The 14,710-nt window shown below is 56.7% G+C and overlaps 6 protein-coding genes across 6 annotated transcripts; 3 read left to right on the forward strand and 3 right to left on the reverse strand.

Annotated features, from left to right (window-relative positions):
- Window positions 1–1,051: 1,051 nt before the first annotated feature.
- On the forward strand, window positions 1,052–2,756 carry BO72DRAFT_458438 (uncharacterized protein; the record flags this gene model as incomplete). The annotated part of the gene is made up of 3 exons (XM_040946375.1): window positions 1,052–1,143; window positions 1,224–1,483; window positions 1,564–2,756. 3 exons carry the CDS (start codon window positions 1,052–1,054, stop codon window positions 2,754–2,756), a joined length of 1,545 nt encoding a protein of 514 aa, XP_040801904.1.
- A 1,807-nt stretch (window positions 2,757–4,563) lies between these two features.
- Window positions 4,564–6,280, forward strand: BO72DRAFT_458439 (glutamate decarboxylase; the record flags this gene model as incomplete). Its single annotated transcript, XM_040946376.1, has 4 exons — window positions 4,564–4,799; window positions 4,866–4,893; window positions 4,946–6,111; window positions 6,166–6,280. 4 exons carry the CDS (start codon window positions 4,564–4,566, stop codon window positions 6,278–6,280), a joined length of 1,545 nt encoding a protein of 514 aa, XP_040801905.1.
- A 149-nt stretch (window positions 6,281–6,429) lies between these two features.
- Window positions 6,430–10,084, forward strand: BO72DRAFT_447679 (uncharacterized protein). The gene is made up of 3 exons (XM_040944607.1): window positions 6,430–7,225; window positions 7,323–8,427; window positions 8,487–10,084. Exons 1-3 carry the CDS (start codon window positions 6,821–6,823, stop codon window positions 9,896–9,898), a joined length of 2,922 nt encoding a protein of 973 aa, XP_040801906.1. The 5' UTR covers window positions 6,430–6,820; the 3' UTR covers window positions 9,899–10,084.
- A 56-nt stretch (window positions 10,085–10,140) lies between these two features.
- On the reverse strand, window positions 10,141–12,389 carry BO72DRAFT_527377 (uncharacterized protein). Its single transcript, XM_040950096.1, has one exon. The coding sequence runs from the start codon at window positions 12,260–12,262 to the stop codon at window positions 10,325–10,327; it is 1,938 nt and encodes a 645-aa protein (XP_040801907.1). The 5' UTR covers window positions 12,263–12,389; the 3' UTR covers window positions 10,141–10,324.
- Window positions 12,390–12,653: 264 nt separating this feature from the next.
- Window positions 12,654–13,368, reverse strand: BO72DRAFT_349786 (GNAT family N-acetyltransferase; the record flags this gene model as incomplete). Its single annotated transcript, XM_040940686.1, has 2 exons — window positions 12,654–12,865; window positions 12,948–13,368. Coding segments are annotated over 2 exons (633 nt in total), but the record flags the coding sequence as incomplete, so codon positions are not given.
- A 174-nt stretch (window positions 13,369–13,542) lies between these two features.
- Window positions 13,543–14,526, reverse strand: BO72DRAFT_98874 (uncharacterized protein). Its single transcript, XM_040950864.1, has one exon. It carries the CDS (start codon window positions 14,323–14,325, stop codon window positions 13,759–13,761), a length of 567 nt encoding a protein of 188 aa, XP_040801909.1. The 5' UTR covers window positions 14,326–14,526; the 3' UTR covers window positions 13,543–13,758.
- Between the last annotated feature and the right edge of the window lie 184 nt (window positions 14,527–14,710).

Below are 14,710 nucleotides of genomic sequence, written 5' to 3' on the forward strand. Positions count from 1 at the left end.
CGGTTGGCAGCCTGGCCTCTCTTCTCGCTGCAGGTACGGATTGAAGTCGCCGGAATCAGGGGAGGGGGGGGGGGGGGGGGTGGTTTTGCGCCTCAATCTATGTATCAGTCGCTGCACTTTTGAAGAATTGAATCTTGCGCTAGCATTCTCTAATAATGAGAGCTCGAGGGGTCAAACCTGCAACCAGACCCTCCCTCCCATTGCTCTCAATGCGGAAACAACAATAGATCCCCGGGCCCCAGCTTGCTTCACTGTTCCCCCAGTAAATGATAGTAGCTCCTGGTCGATCGCATGAATTCTAATCATGGCTGAGAGCAGATTTCCCTATAGCTTCTGGAATCATGCCTCTCATTACAGCTAAGCTCCTCACCCACCTAGTCCAATTGCTCTCGTAGACGTCGCGTCTCAATCGTAACCAGCTTAAGATTCGGATCCGCAAATACCTTCCTGTCGCATGGTGTACAGTTGAACGGAGTAATTTTATTGTCCTTACCCTCCTCCTCCCTGCGACGCGACACCCTCTTTCCTCCCCTCCCCTCCTCCTCCCTTCTCCCTTCCACTTTTTAGATTTGTGGATGCTCACAACCTCTGTCTGTCTACACCAAGCCACACCATTCATTAAGGCGCATGGTCTGAGCTTCTCGGATCTAGTCATTACTGGTTACAGTTCATGACTGTTGAGGATACTATAGCCCTGCCCTGCCCTGCACTTCCCGGGGCCACAACTCCCCCACGGATTAACGTTCCCCGATTTGATTAGACATTCGGAAAGGACCAACATACCTGCTGCCCGCCCCTAACTTCTTCCACTTTGCCAGTCTGCGCGACTTCTTCTTAATCTCCCCCATCGTGGACAGCACGACCTCTCAGAATCCTGTGCCCATCCACCTTCAATCCCATCCTCATCCTCCCTGAACAAAATCGTGAGTTCTCATCTGCTGCCGCTCCCTACCTAGTAACAAGCATTGTCCATCTCCTCCTCCCTCTGAGAGAGCCAGTCTCTGACCGCTTGCCCACACGGACCACCACCCACAGGTTTGAATTGCGCACAATGGCGAAGAAAGGCGGAAAGAGCAAGAATAAGAGCAAGTCCAAGGGCGGTGCTGCCGCCGCGAAGAAGGTTGCCGACGCTCCGGCCGCAGTGTAAGTGTTGCATCTTGTTCAATCGCACAAATTCTCTTTTTGCGCGCCGCGCTAACACGAGGATTTCTTTCCCCCTCCAGTGTACCCGAGCAGGAGGTCGAGGAAACCGTCACAAAGAGCGATGCTGAGCCCGAAACCGTGGTCACCGATGCTGGCGCAGCCGTAACTGCGGATGCTACCACCGCTCTTCCCGACACTGTCGCTCAAGGCATCACCACTGCCCCGCCTGCTGACCTCGCCCAGGAGGCATCCGCCGCGGACGACGCCTCGCTTTCTAAGGCCGATGAGCCTGCCACCGACGTTGTCACAGGGGAGGAGCCTGTCACGGTAGCTGGATTGAGTAAGCCATTGATTGCTACTTGTTGCATTTTTTTTTCTTCGCGGATCGATCGCTGACACTTATCTCCGTCGCTGTCGCAGCCACTACTACCCTGCCCGAGCGCCCCAAAGACACTGCTGTCGAACCAGAGAGCCATGACCATCAAGCGAAGAGACCCTATGAGAGTAGTCTGTTCCACAAGGAGGAAGACCACAAGCCGCCCAAGATCCCCAAGGTCGAGGAGGACTTGGATGCTACCACCTCCGCTAAAGCCGTTGAGCCCGTCGGCCAGGAGGCCGTTGGCGCGGCTGCCATTCCTGCAGACGAGAACATTGTTCAGCCCCAGATGGTACCGGGTCTGGGCACTGACCCAGCGGACAATGTTGATCAGTTGGAGGCCCCAGAGCTGAGCAAGGAAACGGCCGCTCCTGTCGAAGGTGCTGCTACCATTCCCGACGCCGCCAAACCCGCGACTGAGGACGCTGTTGTTGATAAGGCGGTTCCTGAGACTGTTGCTCCTGTCTCCGCAGCCCCTGTCACCGATGCCGCTGCCCAGCCTGAGATCATTGACGCTAGCGAGGCCCCTGCTACTGAGAAGCTCGAGGCCCCTACTGATGTCGCCCAGACCGATGTCGCCCCTACTGATGTGAAGCCCGAAACTCTGGATGAGGCTGCTGGGGAGACGTCGAAGGAGGAGGCAGCTCCGATCGAGCCCTTGACTACCGCAACAGCTGCCGAGCCGGCTATTGTTGTCCCTTCCAGCATTACGGACGCGGATACGAAAGCCACCGATGCGGCTGTAAAGTCTGCAGCCGAGTCTGCTCCGGCCGCCGAGGCCCAGGAACCTCTGCAGGCTGCGGAAGAGAGAGCGGACACAGCTCCTGCTGAGGCCGCAGAGGACAAGTTAGATGCTGCCAAGGCCAAGGCTCCGGAAGAGACTGCTGCTGCATCGAAGGTAGAGGAACCTCAGCCCCAGACCACCGAATCTCAGCCGGCTTCCACTGCCAAGGATGCGCAGAAGACCGACGAGGTTCCTTCATCGGAGATCAAATCCGAGCCCCAGGAGACTCCAGCTGTACAAGACACGCAAACTGCGGGGGCCACCGAGGGAACCACGGGCGCTCAAGAGCCCGAGAGCAAATCGGCGGCCGACCAGGGCAAGGATACGGCCAAGCTGGCCGCCAACCGGGCTCAAGAGTCTGCCAAGTCTGAGGCAGCAAAGGGTAATGCTGAGAAACGCAAGACTGGTCTCTGGTCATGGCTCAAGCGCAAGGTCAAGGGCGACAAGAACTAGACCCTATGAGCGATGTATGACCCAAATGCCCAAATGGCTGTTGGGGCGGTCGGAAATGATTTCCGGCTCCCTCTCCCTTTTATACTCTGATACCCAAACATGGACGGACGGACAGTACTTAATCATTCTGGAACACAATCGGGAAAAAATGAAAATCAACAAGACACAAATGACGATATAGAAAAGAAACGAAAGGGAACTGGGAAATCGCCGTCTGACTCCCAGGGTGGGTCGTCGGACCGCGATTGTACTGGAATATGACTTGGGCGGCAGGAACTGTTGGGAGTCAACGCCATGGATGACTGGAATGCACTGGGCTGCATTTGTTTACTTCTTGTGATGTCTCTCTTGATGGGTTCCATGTCTCCCTGTCCCCTTTGGGTCGGAGTTGAGAATGGCACGATCGATACGGTACTTTTTGTTAATGGTAATGGGGCTGGGGGTGAAGAGAATGAGAAATTTATTGTATACGTGTAATGTTTTGTTTTTTTTTTTTTCGACTTGGAATTGCGTAGAGGAGAGGAGTGCTTGTGAGTCTCATTAGACTGCTTCAAGTTGAGGACCAGAACAATAGCAATCTGTCCTCTTGTGAGAGCTTCAAGCCTGGTCAGCATGTGGATGGTTTGATAAGGGGAGAAAGAGAGGACAAGAAGGGAAAGGCAGTGAAGAGGAGGAGGAGACGGAGATGATTTCACCGCCATTTCTTCCCCCATCGTTACTTTTCTTAGTCTCTTAGTCTATGCTACGGAGTATTTACGCTCGACTATTTCTTCACTATCATCAATACTATTGCTCTACAATTGTCAGGGCCCCTCTTTGTTGCGAACTAGCAGGTTAGCGGTGTCCATCACCCGTTGCGAGAGAGATTCTATTTATTCCTTTGCCCTTCTGGATGGGGCCCTGGATGGAGACCTTGTACCGAAGTTCCCCATCGGCGACAAGCACACCAGCACCTCTCGACCAGTCTTCCTGCAAATGAATGCACACATATACACCACAAATCTCAGGGTACTTGTCAGTCGCTTGATCTTGATTTTGACCGCATGGATGCTTATCTACAGCCAAATGACATCGACCTGACATAAGGTCAAAACCACGAGCTGGAGCAAAGATGATATCACCGCTGGTTATGGCTCTCCACCCGCCCCACGAGACAACCACCAATCTTTCTTCCCAACATCGTGGCTGAGACCATATCCACTCGTTTCCCCCTTCCACCCGATCCAGGTCAAGCTTTCCTCAAGCTTTTAGCGCTGGATTGTACCTCGTCCTGATCCATTATTCGCTCAATTGCCAATCGAGAGGGAGAGATGAGGGGGGGAAACACGAAGAGGGGCAGCCCCTCTAGTCTACCCTCTCTACGTACTCAGTGCCACAAGTACGAGTGATTAGTCTGCCGAGGTGTGCTGCCGTCCCGGGATCGCCTGGAATTGCGACCATCTAGGGACCCCCCGAAAACTTGCGATCAGTGAATGATGGACGATGGCTCGAGAGTCTCATCCCTGACTGGCTGTTTCGCCCTTCTGGGGCTGAGACCAACAGCCACTTGTTGTCTTTCCTCTCCACTCGTGTTGTCTGAGGCTTGAGCTGACGGGCTGATGCCGCCCACTTCCCTTCCCCTCTCCGACGAAACGAGCAGGGTACGACCTCCTGGCGGCGCGTCAACCCATTCCCTTTTCTTCATTGACTGATTTTCTGGCGTGCGCTATTTAAAGTCTCTGGTCTGCTGCTGCCTGAGCTGGCCTTTTTTCTTTCCCTCTCACACCCCTCCCTGTATTCTTCATTTCCTGCATCCCACTACGTCATCATGGTTCATCTCGCCCAAATCAAGCGCGATAGCGATATCGAGCAGTCCATCAAGCGGGTCAACTCGATCAAGCTCGATAGCACTGAGGAGGATGACTTTTCAACCAGTGTCTATGGTTCTCGCTTCGCGACGGAGCAGTTGCCCCAGCACGAGATGCCGGAGCGCGAGATGCCTAGGGAGGTTGCCTACCGCATGATCAAGGATGAGCTGAGCTTGGATGGTAACCCCATGCTCAAGTGAGTGTGCTCTAGTGCTTCGTTTGTGAATCAATGGAACGCTGATCATTCTTTCTCCCTTGGCAGCTTGGCGAGCTTTGTGACCACCTACATGGTAATTTCGTCTGAACCATACTCTCTGGGACGTGACTGACGGTAAATAATAGGAAGACGAAGCTGAGAAGCTCATGGCCGAATCCTTCAGCAAGAACTTCATTGACTACGAAGAATACCCACAGTCCGCAGAGATCCAGAACCGTTGTGTGAACATGATTGCCCGTTTGTTCAACGCTCCCACTGACAGTGATGATGAGCACCCCATGGGTACCTCGACCATTGGTTCGTCCGAGGCTATCATGCTGGGTACCCTGGCTATGAAGCGCCGGTGGCAAAACAAGCGCAAGGCCGAGGGTAAGGATTGGTCGCGTCCTAACATTGTTATGAACAGCGCCGTCCAGGTCTGCTGGGAGAAGGCTGCTCGCTACTTCGACGTGGAGGAACGGTACGTCTACTGCACGGAGGATCGCTATGTGATTGATCCGAAGGAGGCAGTCGACCTGGTGGACGAGAACACCATCGGTATTTGTGCCATTCTGGGTACTACCTACACCGGCGAGTACGAAGATGTGAAGGCCATCAACGACCTGCTGGTGGAGCGTGGTATTGACTGCCCCATACACGTGGACGCGGCCAGCGGTGGCTTCGTGGCGCCCTTCATCCACCCCACCCTCAAGTGGGATTTCCGCCTGGAGAAGGTCGTGTCGATCAACGTGTCCGGCCACAAGTACGGCTTGGTGTACCCTGGTGTTGGCTGGGTGGTCTGGCGCTCGCCCGAGTACCTGCCTAAGGAGCTGATCTTCAACATCAACTACCTTGGTGCGGAGCAGGCCAGTTTCACGCTCAACTTCTCCAAGGGAGCGTCGCAGGTGATCGGACAGTACTACCAGATGATCCGACTGGGTAAGCGGGGCTACCGGTCGATCATGGTGAACATCACCAAGATTGCCGACTACCTGGCCAGCGAGTTAGAGAAGATGGGCTTTATCATCATGAGCCAGCGCGGCGGCAAGGGCCTGCCGCTGGTGGCTTTCCGTCTGCGGCCGGACCGCGACGAGGTGTTCGACGAGTTTGCGGTGGCGCACCAGTTGCGTGAGCGTGGCTGGATTGTGCCGGCGTACACCATGGCCCCCAACAGCAACTCCTTGAAGCTGATGCGGGTGGTGGTGCGCGAGGATTTCAGCATGAACCGGTGTGACGCGCTGTTGGCGGACATCAAGCTGGCTATGAGCACCTTGAGCGAGATGGACAAGACCATGTTGGAGCGCTACACTAAGTAAGTGGATTGATGAAACTCTTCATAGCTGGCTTCAAACTAACAGGATTTTAGACACGTGCGCCAACATGCCACCCACTCGCACAAGGCCAAGCACACTCACCACCACTACAAGAACGAAACCCACTCGTTGCAGGGCAAGACGGGTAAGACTCACGGTGTGTGCTAGATGCTGCACATCGCATATGTAAATACTGGTTTGATAATTGTTTGAATAATGAGACTGGCATATGAAGATCCTTCAATTCATCCTTTGGGGCTGACACAGTAGTTAACTTATAAGTGACTATACATACATGGGGCTCTTAGTATCGGCCACTAAATCTGGGGGCGAGGCAGTGTTGACAGACAAGCGTAAGCAGCAGCAGAGCCGAGGCTGGGTATTTAATTCGGGGTTTCCTGGAAGTCACCGAACACACATCCTTGACTTGGCTTGCCAATTGAGAGTCTTTCTTTGCGCCTCATCTCGTGTTACAGGTGCCAATGAGGAATAATTAGTTGGTTGTACCGTGATTGATTGCTGCTGTTGCTGTTGCTGTTGCTTGCCAGTTGATGGGCTTCTGCTGCCGCTTTTCCCCCCCTCTTTGCTTCTCACTCTTCTCTTTCATACACCAACTACCAAACCAACCAACTGACTGAGCATCTTCTTCCTCTTCATTCATCCTCCTGTCTTTTGTCTCTCCTCTATCTCTCTCCCCTTTCCATCTCCATGCCCCTCTTTCGCCGCAAAGCCAAATTGCCTGCCGCTGTCGCGTCTGCATTCCGATCGGTTGAGCATCTTCCCCCTCGCGTCGAGCACCAGCACCAGCACCAGCACCAGCACCAGCACCAGCAGCACCCCGACGATCGGCCCCGTCGCTTGTCCTCGTCTTCCTCTGCCTCTGCTTCCTCCTCCACCGCCCGCGATCCTTCTTTGCCTCAGCCTCAGCCTCAGCCTCACCATTCCCACGCCTACTCACACCCTCATTTTCAGTCTCACCCCCACTCGTCTTCTCTAACAAACTCATCTTCCCCGAAACCCCCTCCCTATTCTGCTGCTGCTGCTGCTGCTGCTGCTGCTGCTCCTCTCCGACGCAGCAAGAGTCACCGCAGTCCCCGCGAGAACACTCATCCGGTATGAACAAACACCACTACTCCACCTACCCTTATCGGATCTGCCTCTGTTTTACCTATCTACACAACACATGATTTTGCTGACGGACAGACCTCAGTCGTGGCCCCTCCCCGATCAGTCTAACGAGCAGGAAGTCCAGGAACCACGCAAGTCTCGCCGCAGCCTTTTCTCCTTGCATTCCTCTGCCACCACAAGCGATTCAGTGCAGCGGAATCGGTCGGTCAAGAAGTTCTCCGCCGCCGGTCGCCGGAATAAGCATCAGCGACCGTTGTCTATCGATACCAGCTCCGACTGCCGTCCCGCTACAGCCTGGACACCTGAGCATGATTTAGACGGCGCCTATTCCCCTCCATCGTCGCAAGAATATATACACCCGCACGCCCAGTCGCAGCCGCAACTGCAATCGTGGCCGCAGCCACCATCGCAGTTAGGACAACTTCCGTCGCAACCACGGTTGGAGCAGCCCCCGCAGCCGCTGTCACAAGATCTATCGTCACGACCCCCATCCCAGGAACACCTACCGCCTCAGCTACGGTCGGGAGTTCACGTAACTCGCTGGGATTCACAACCACCACAGCGCCAGCCGCAGCCGCAGTCGCAGCCGCAGACGCAGGCCCAAACACAGCCTCGTCCACATCCTTCGTTACGTGCAGGCCCTCCTCCCGCCTCGTTCCACATGCCGCAGAACACCGTGCCGACACTGGAAACCCGACCGCCCCGCTCCCCGCACTCTACCATCCAAAGATCCAATACCGATTCGGGCCTGCTCGACCACCTCGCCCGATCGTCTCCTATTGATCCACCCCGTATACACCACGGTGAATTGGCCCCGACGCAACCTCAGCTAGATCCAACGGTGGGAGCTCGCCCGCCGTCCAGACAGTCTGTCGGACCCCCGTCTCCGTTGCGTCAACAATTGGCCCCCGCACAGCCCGATTCCCCCGGCGGTATGACGGATCGTCCTTCAGGTGTGCTGCAGGTCAGCAGCAACAGCAACCAACCCGCCTCTGGCGCCAGCCACACCTTGCACGCATCGAACAACCAGTCAGATACTGGATATCGGACTAACGCCGCCCAACCCAGTGCCGACGCAGGACGCAGCACCCCAAGTGTGCGGGAGACCCGCGACGCACGCCGAGAAGCTCGCGATGAGTCAAGCGACATCGACGTGCGGGCTTTGGTGCAGAAACATGACGAACTGCGTACGCTTGTTATCATCATCCTTTCCACCGTTCCTTGATCTAACATTCCGTTTCAACAGAGGCCAAATACTCCAAAGTCAAACGGTACTACTTCGAAAAGGAAGCCCAAGTGCAGCACCTCCAGAACACGGTGGCGCACCAACGCATGGCGGTCTCGCGCACCGTGCTGGACGACAACGAGTACGCCAGCCGCTTCTCCCGCCTAGACGGGGCGATCAAGGACCTCGCGTTCTCCATCCGCAAGGACTGGGCGCGCCTGCCGCCGTGGCTGACCGGCTACGTCAGCGACGACGCGCACACCACCGGCACGAAAGAGATGACGGCCATCGGCCGCGCCGTGATGAGTCGGTGGCTCGTCGAGGAGGTCTTCGAGCGCTACTTCCACCCGGGCCTCGAGCCGGCCCTCTCGCGGGCCCTCAAGGACATCGAGATGAACCTCCGCCGCCAGCAGGTCCAGGTGACCGCGACGACGGACGAGGATCGCGAGAACGCCGTCGCGCGCATCAGCAACTGGCGTCGCACCACCCTCGACGGCCTCCCCGAGCTACAGGCCGGCGGCACCCAGGCCGCCGACTTCCGGGCGCAGCTTATCGACCGCCTCGTCGGGAGTTTAGTCGCGTCCCTCACGGCGTACATGCGCATCGAGACGGCTCCGGGCGGCGCGACATCTGTCGTGCCCCCGCCCCCGCCCCCGGGCTTGGAGACCGGCGCCCGCATGATCGTCGAGAACGCGATCGGCATCGCCGAGAAGATCCCCCTGGAGTCCCGGGACATCGTCGTCGAATATATCCTCCCTGGCGCTGTCCTCAACGAAAGCACCATGCGGGTGGAATCGGGCATTCCACCTCTACCACAGCAGCAGCAACGATCAACAGGCACCTCGTTGGAAATCGATCGTGCCGCAGCGGCAGCGGCGGCAGCGGTAGCAGCAGCCGCAGCAGCATCGGAGGGAACAGTGACCATCCCCGATGATATCGACATGGACAACGCTGGCGTCCTAGGCGCAGCAGGGATCGCTCCAGCTAATACTAATACTGGTGCTGGTGTACTAGCTCCCCCGACCGGCTCGACCGACCCATCTGCTCCCAGAGGCGGCAGTGGTACTGGCAGTGGCGCAGGCGGCGAGCGAGAATCCCGCAAACGGTCGATGTTCAGCTCGCTGATGGGTCGACGGACGGGTCCTGCTGCTGCCACCGCTGGTGCTGGTAATGCTGGAGCCGGAGCGGGTACAGCGGGCCCAGTCGCCGGAACAGCAGCTCCGGGTGTTGCGCTCCCGACGGGTCCTGGTTCCGTCTCCAACGTGACCATCCCTGGCACGATTGCTTCTGCTTCTGCTCCTTCCGCCGGCAGCGCAGCGACCGAGGACCGCGAGCGACTGGCGCGGATCCGGTTCTCCTCGTTCGTGCTGGCGGAGGTGCGTGGGCGGGGGCCGCAGAATGTGCTGGTCAAGGCGCCTGTATATATTGAATGAAGTAGACCCTGCGGGTCCCCTGCCTCGACTACACCTACACCTGCCCCAAACGCATGTCAGGGGAAGGGGGTTGCGGGGCTGGAGAGTGTCAGTCGGTTAGAGTAAGACGTCTACGGTATGTTATCGTGTAGAATGTACAGGTGTGAATGTGAATGTCAATGTCAATGTCAACGTCATACCAATGAGCCTTAGATGAACGCCATTGAAACAAAAGTAATTATTAGATAAAGTGTCTATAATTTCCTGACTTCTAAAGTTCGATGTTTATGTAAAAATTCGAGGCAAGCTTTGATGCCGAAAGGGCGATGATGCTCAGCATTCATTGAAGGATTCGTCGTGTTGTGTCCTGCACAATCGTTGAGTGACCGGTCATATCGAATGACCTTACCCCCTACCTCCTTCTTTCTTCTGAGCCCCCCCTTTTCCTTATTCACAATTCCCCGAATGGGCGAGAGACTCCTTCCAGATGGCATACCCCACCATCTCCAGCAGATACCGCTCGCGGTAGGCGAAGCACCGGGTCACGTTCCCGACGAGAAACGCCGTCATCTTGCGGACGAGGAGGGTCGGGTCCTTGCAGCGCGTCAGCAGGTCCTCCGGGTGGTGGAGCGTTACCTCTGCTGCTGCTGGTGCTGCTGCTGGAGCCGCTCTCTCCGCTCCTGTAGAGGTGGGCACAGGAGATATAGCATCGGTGCTTGCATCTCTCCCCAAGCCGAGGATGGCGTCTAGTTCTTCCTCTGTAGTTCTGGAAGTGGGTGATGGGTGTCGGCGGAAACGGAAACGGAAACGGAGGATATCCCACATCCTTTTGAGCAGGGATGGGCTCTGGCTCTGGCTTTCGATGAGCCAGACGCAGAAACTCTCCCAGAGGTTGTGGTGGGTGATGAAGGCGAGGAGGGTGGTGGGCGTGAGGGTGGTGATGGGGAGTTGGAGGGTTCGGAGGATCTTGGTTTCGGTTTCGGTTTCGGTTTCTCGGTGGCTGCTGGCATCATGGTCATTGTTTGTGTGTAGAAGGGCACGGTGCATTTCGCTGACATAGGCGAGCTCGGTGAGGAGGATGGAGAGGGCGTCTTCGTGGGGGGGGTCCCGGTCGATGTCTTCCTTGTGGTGGGCGAGGGCAGCGGGTGAGGGGGGAGGTGGAGGTGAGGGGTGATCGTGATCTGGATCTGTGGCAGAGTCGTCTTCTGGGATGGTGGTGTGGACGACGGGGTTTTCAGCAGCAGCAGCAGCAGCAGCAGCAGCAGCAGTGGTGGCCGTGGCAGCGGTGCACAACTCCGCGTCGAGTCCGGTGGAGGAGAACGTCCCCAGCGATCGGTCGTAGCCCAGTCTCGCGCGCCAGAACACGTTCAGGAGGATCAGGCTCACGATGCACGGCACCAGGACCACGTACCCGTACCACATGGTCGCCGTGACCATGCTCGCGGCCCCGGCCACCACGCCGTTGACCCCGTTGACGACGGCATGGAATTGCAGGGCCCGCATGCGCGCCCGGAGTTTGGTCTTCAGCGAGGCCGGAAGCTCGTGGTTTTGGTCACGGGGGATTTTCCCCCCCTCCTCCTGCTCCGCCACCGCGCACGCCCTCCAGCACCGCTGGAACCGCCACACCAGATATGCGGACCAAATCGCATTGACGAGCCCGAAGCCCGCCGCCAGTCCATTGCCCACGTACCCGGACAGCAGATTACTGGCCCGGTAGATGGTCGGATCAGCGCCCCAGATCGCGAGCAGGGTGCCGATGCCCACGAGCAGGGCACCAACGCCCATGAGCAGATCCATGAGGATGCGATCGATGACTTCGGTGAGCACCTCGCGGGTATTGACGCCGTGCTTGTACTCGTTGAGCCTGTCGATGGTGGATCTCTCGCTGGATGGATGGGGCATCGGTCTGTGGGAGCCGTCATCGGTGTGGTCGGCTGATGATGCACTGGCGGAGATGCTGTCGGCGAGGAAAGTTCTCTCTTGACGCAGCAACCGCACGTTGGCGGCGCTGAGGTACATGTCTCGGGCGGCGACCAGGGTCATGCACAGCGCGCAGGGCCCGCCAATCGCCATCAGGATCTTGGCGTGCAGGGGCACCGGGATCTCGTTCCACACATTGGCCGCAAAGTCGGCCGCATTGGCTAGTTCTAGGTATCCGACGCCGGCGAGGAGAGAATTGCGGAACAGAGGTTGGTGCAGGATGCGGTATTTGTGTTTGTTGGCAGCAGGCAGGCGGGTGCGGGTGCGGGTACGGGTGAAGGTCACCGCGTTGGGGGTGTAGGAGAACGAGCGGGTGCTGGAGCTGGTGAAGGTGGAGGTAAAGGTGAGGTCGGTGGATTCACGGAGGAGTTTGGGGGTAGGAAGGCCAGGGTCGGGGAGGGCCATCGTGTGTGTGCCACATAGATGGAGAAATGACACGAGACGGGCACACACAGGTTGAAAGAACGAGGAGAGGGAGAGGAGAGAGAGAAAGAGAGAGGAAAGGGAGGAAGGGGAAGAGGGAGAAGAGAAGTGGAAACTGGAAGAGCAGGAAACGTGGAGAGAACAGGGCAGAACGACCGGATTGGGGGGTTTACAGTAGAAGAGTGGGGCCCTCGCCCTGTAGGGCTGAGCCGATGATCCGTGCCTATTTTCGGGTTTTCTCTCCTTTTCCTTGCAGCACCAAGTCGACTAGTACACAGTAGTCCTTAGTCCTTCTAACTATCTTACATATACGCACATCTTCTCACTAACTAACCAACCTACCACCGAAATTGCCAGCTCATTCCCGCACAGGCCGCACCATCGACGCCTGAACATGTCCCTCCACAACCTCGTATTCCTTCACCACTTGGAATCCATACTTCTCATACAACCGTCGGCCCTGGGGGGTCGAGGCCAAAAAGGTATCCACCCCAGCTTCATCCGCCCGGTGCAGCCCCCATCGCAAGAGCTGCGACCCCAGTCCTCGTCCATTGTAGTTGGGGTGGGTTGCGAGCATGTCGAGATCTATTTTAATCATAGACTGTGAGTTTGTGCTTGCTCACTGAATGGGCCCGCCAGCCAGGAGGTAGCCGAGGAGAAAACTCACAGTAATACTTCTTGGCCCCCATAACCTCCCACTTCTCCTGGTCCATCTTCCCGAAGAATTCCTCACACAGTTTCTGATCAGAGCTTGGGGGCCAATTCCGCGCGAGACTCTGCTCGTCCAGCTGTGGGGGCTCGGGTTGCCGTTGCTCGCCAGAATACAACTTCCACTTGGCGAAGGCTGCAATCACCGGGTCCTTCTGGCTCTCGTCCACGATTTTGAGGATTGTGCTACCGGATGTGGGCTTGCCGGTCTCCTCCAGGTCGCTGGTGAATTTCTCGAACCACCAGGTGCGCACATCGTCGGTCAGGGGGAACAAGCGACGGTTGAAGGCATCGGAGAAGGAATGGAGGAATACGTCGGTGAGCTGGGAAGCATCTGAAGAGGTGGCATGGTGGAGATTTAAGCTGGCATTGCTAGGTTTGGTGGTGGTGGTAGTGGTGGTGGTGGTGGTGCTGCTGCTGCTGCTGCTGCTGCTGCTGCTACTGTTGGCGCGGGTAAGGATGAGGGCCGGTCGGAGAAGGCGGTAGGGCTGGCGAACGGAGGAGCTGATCGCGGCGGAAAGAGGCGTGGGCGTCATCATCGTTGTTGCTGCAGGATCTGACCGATAAAGCTTGTCGGGAAATTGCTGTTGCGACTGATATTCATCCAGGTAACTGATCCCTGCAAATTTTATTGCATGATGGGGAGTTCCTGTTAGTCATTGACATCATTGAGCTCGGATTGCTTCCGATGTTCCGAAGTTGAGATGAAGTAATGAAGAGAGGAAAAGGAGGAAACGAGAAGCAAAAAGACCAAGCGATCCTCCCGACAGTCAAGAAAGCTTGGCTGTTGACTCAACCATCGACACAAAACCGACACAACACAACACAACCAACCAACATAACTCAACGCCCACCACCACAATACTAATCAACGTCAAGCTTCTTGTGTGACTGCACCCGTCCCTGGCTACTGACTGAGCTAGACCAGGCTGCAATTTTCTTCTTCCTGCGCGGATTCGCGGAAGAAATGCGTCACGGCCCCCGCGGCCCCCGACGCTGCTGAAGTGACGGCCAACTTCCGTGACCCGTGAATGCACTGTAGGGCTGACGAGAGCCAAAGACCCTTTCTTCTGCTTTTCTGCAGGGCCCACACGCATACTTTTGACTGTCCAACAAGGACCATACACCGTAGGCAGCCGTGTTTTGGTCTCTCCGATCCTGACACGCACTACCCAATCGGGGTACGAATACGGTATAACCCCATCGGGCGAAGCCTCAGTCAATGGATTCGTTGTACATACAGCTGTGGACTGCAGACGAGGGATTGTCTTCACGCCACCCCCAAATAGATCAGACGAGGCCAGGACGGTGGACAGGAATAGCATGTAGAATGACATCGTCCGTCCGACCCCTCAGTCAACAACGTTTCCAGGGCCAGCCAATTGTTCCGTCATCATTATCCATGGATGGCTGCAGCGGCGGCCATCTCAGGCGCCAGACCCTAAGCTCGAGTCCCGACCCACTGGCCAGGGTTCACGGCCCTCGTTATTGATTCCGATGTGTAGGGTGGTCTGTTTTTGGCTAAATTGCCGCCCAAAGCCGATGCACATAAACCAGGTTAGGAATGAGGCAGTACTTGGGGGGGCTGAGAGGGCTTTGCTGGAGCCTGGCGCCATGCTCATTCTCTGTTCCTTTTCTGCTCCTTTTCTTCCTCGTCTCGCCCCATGGTTAGACCATTTCGATCACATTCAGGGCAGTTGACTTTCTGTACAGATCGGTGCT

Source organism: Aspergillus fijiensis (assembly GCF_003184825.1).
Source record: "Aspergillus fijiensis CBS 313.89 unplaced genomic scaffold BO72scaffold_20, whole genome shotgun sequence".
NCBI classification, from domain to species: domain Eukaryota; kingdom Fungi; phylum Ascomycota; class Eurotiomycetes; order Eurotiales; family Aspergillaceae; genus Aspergillus; species Aspergillus fijiensis.

Bases quoted from the DNA above. Each gene is read 5' to 3' on its own strand.
- BO72DRAFT_527377 (XM_040950096.1), bottom strand. From the start codon at position 12,262: ATGGCCCTCCCCGACCCTGGCCTTCCTACCCCCAAACTCCTCCGTGAA.
- BO72DRAFT_447679 (XM_040944607.1), top strand. From the start codon at position 6,821: ATGCCCCTCTTTCGCCGCAAAGCCAAATTGCCTGCCGCTGTCGCGTCT. The intron at 7,226-7,322 runs GTATGAACAAAC...GACAGACCTCAG, and splicing joins CCCGCGAGAACACTCATCCG to TCGTGGCCCCTCCCCGATCA. The intron at 8,428-8,486 runs GTACGCTTGTTA...CCGTTTCAACAG, and splicing joins GCAGAAACATGACGAACTGC to AGGCCAAATACTCCAAAGTC.
- BO72DRAFT_98874 (XM_040950864.1), bottom strand. From the start codon at position 14,325: ATGTCATTCTACATGCTATTCCTGTCCACCGTCCTGGCCTCGTCTGAT.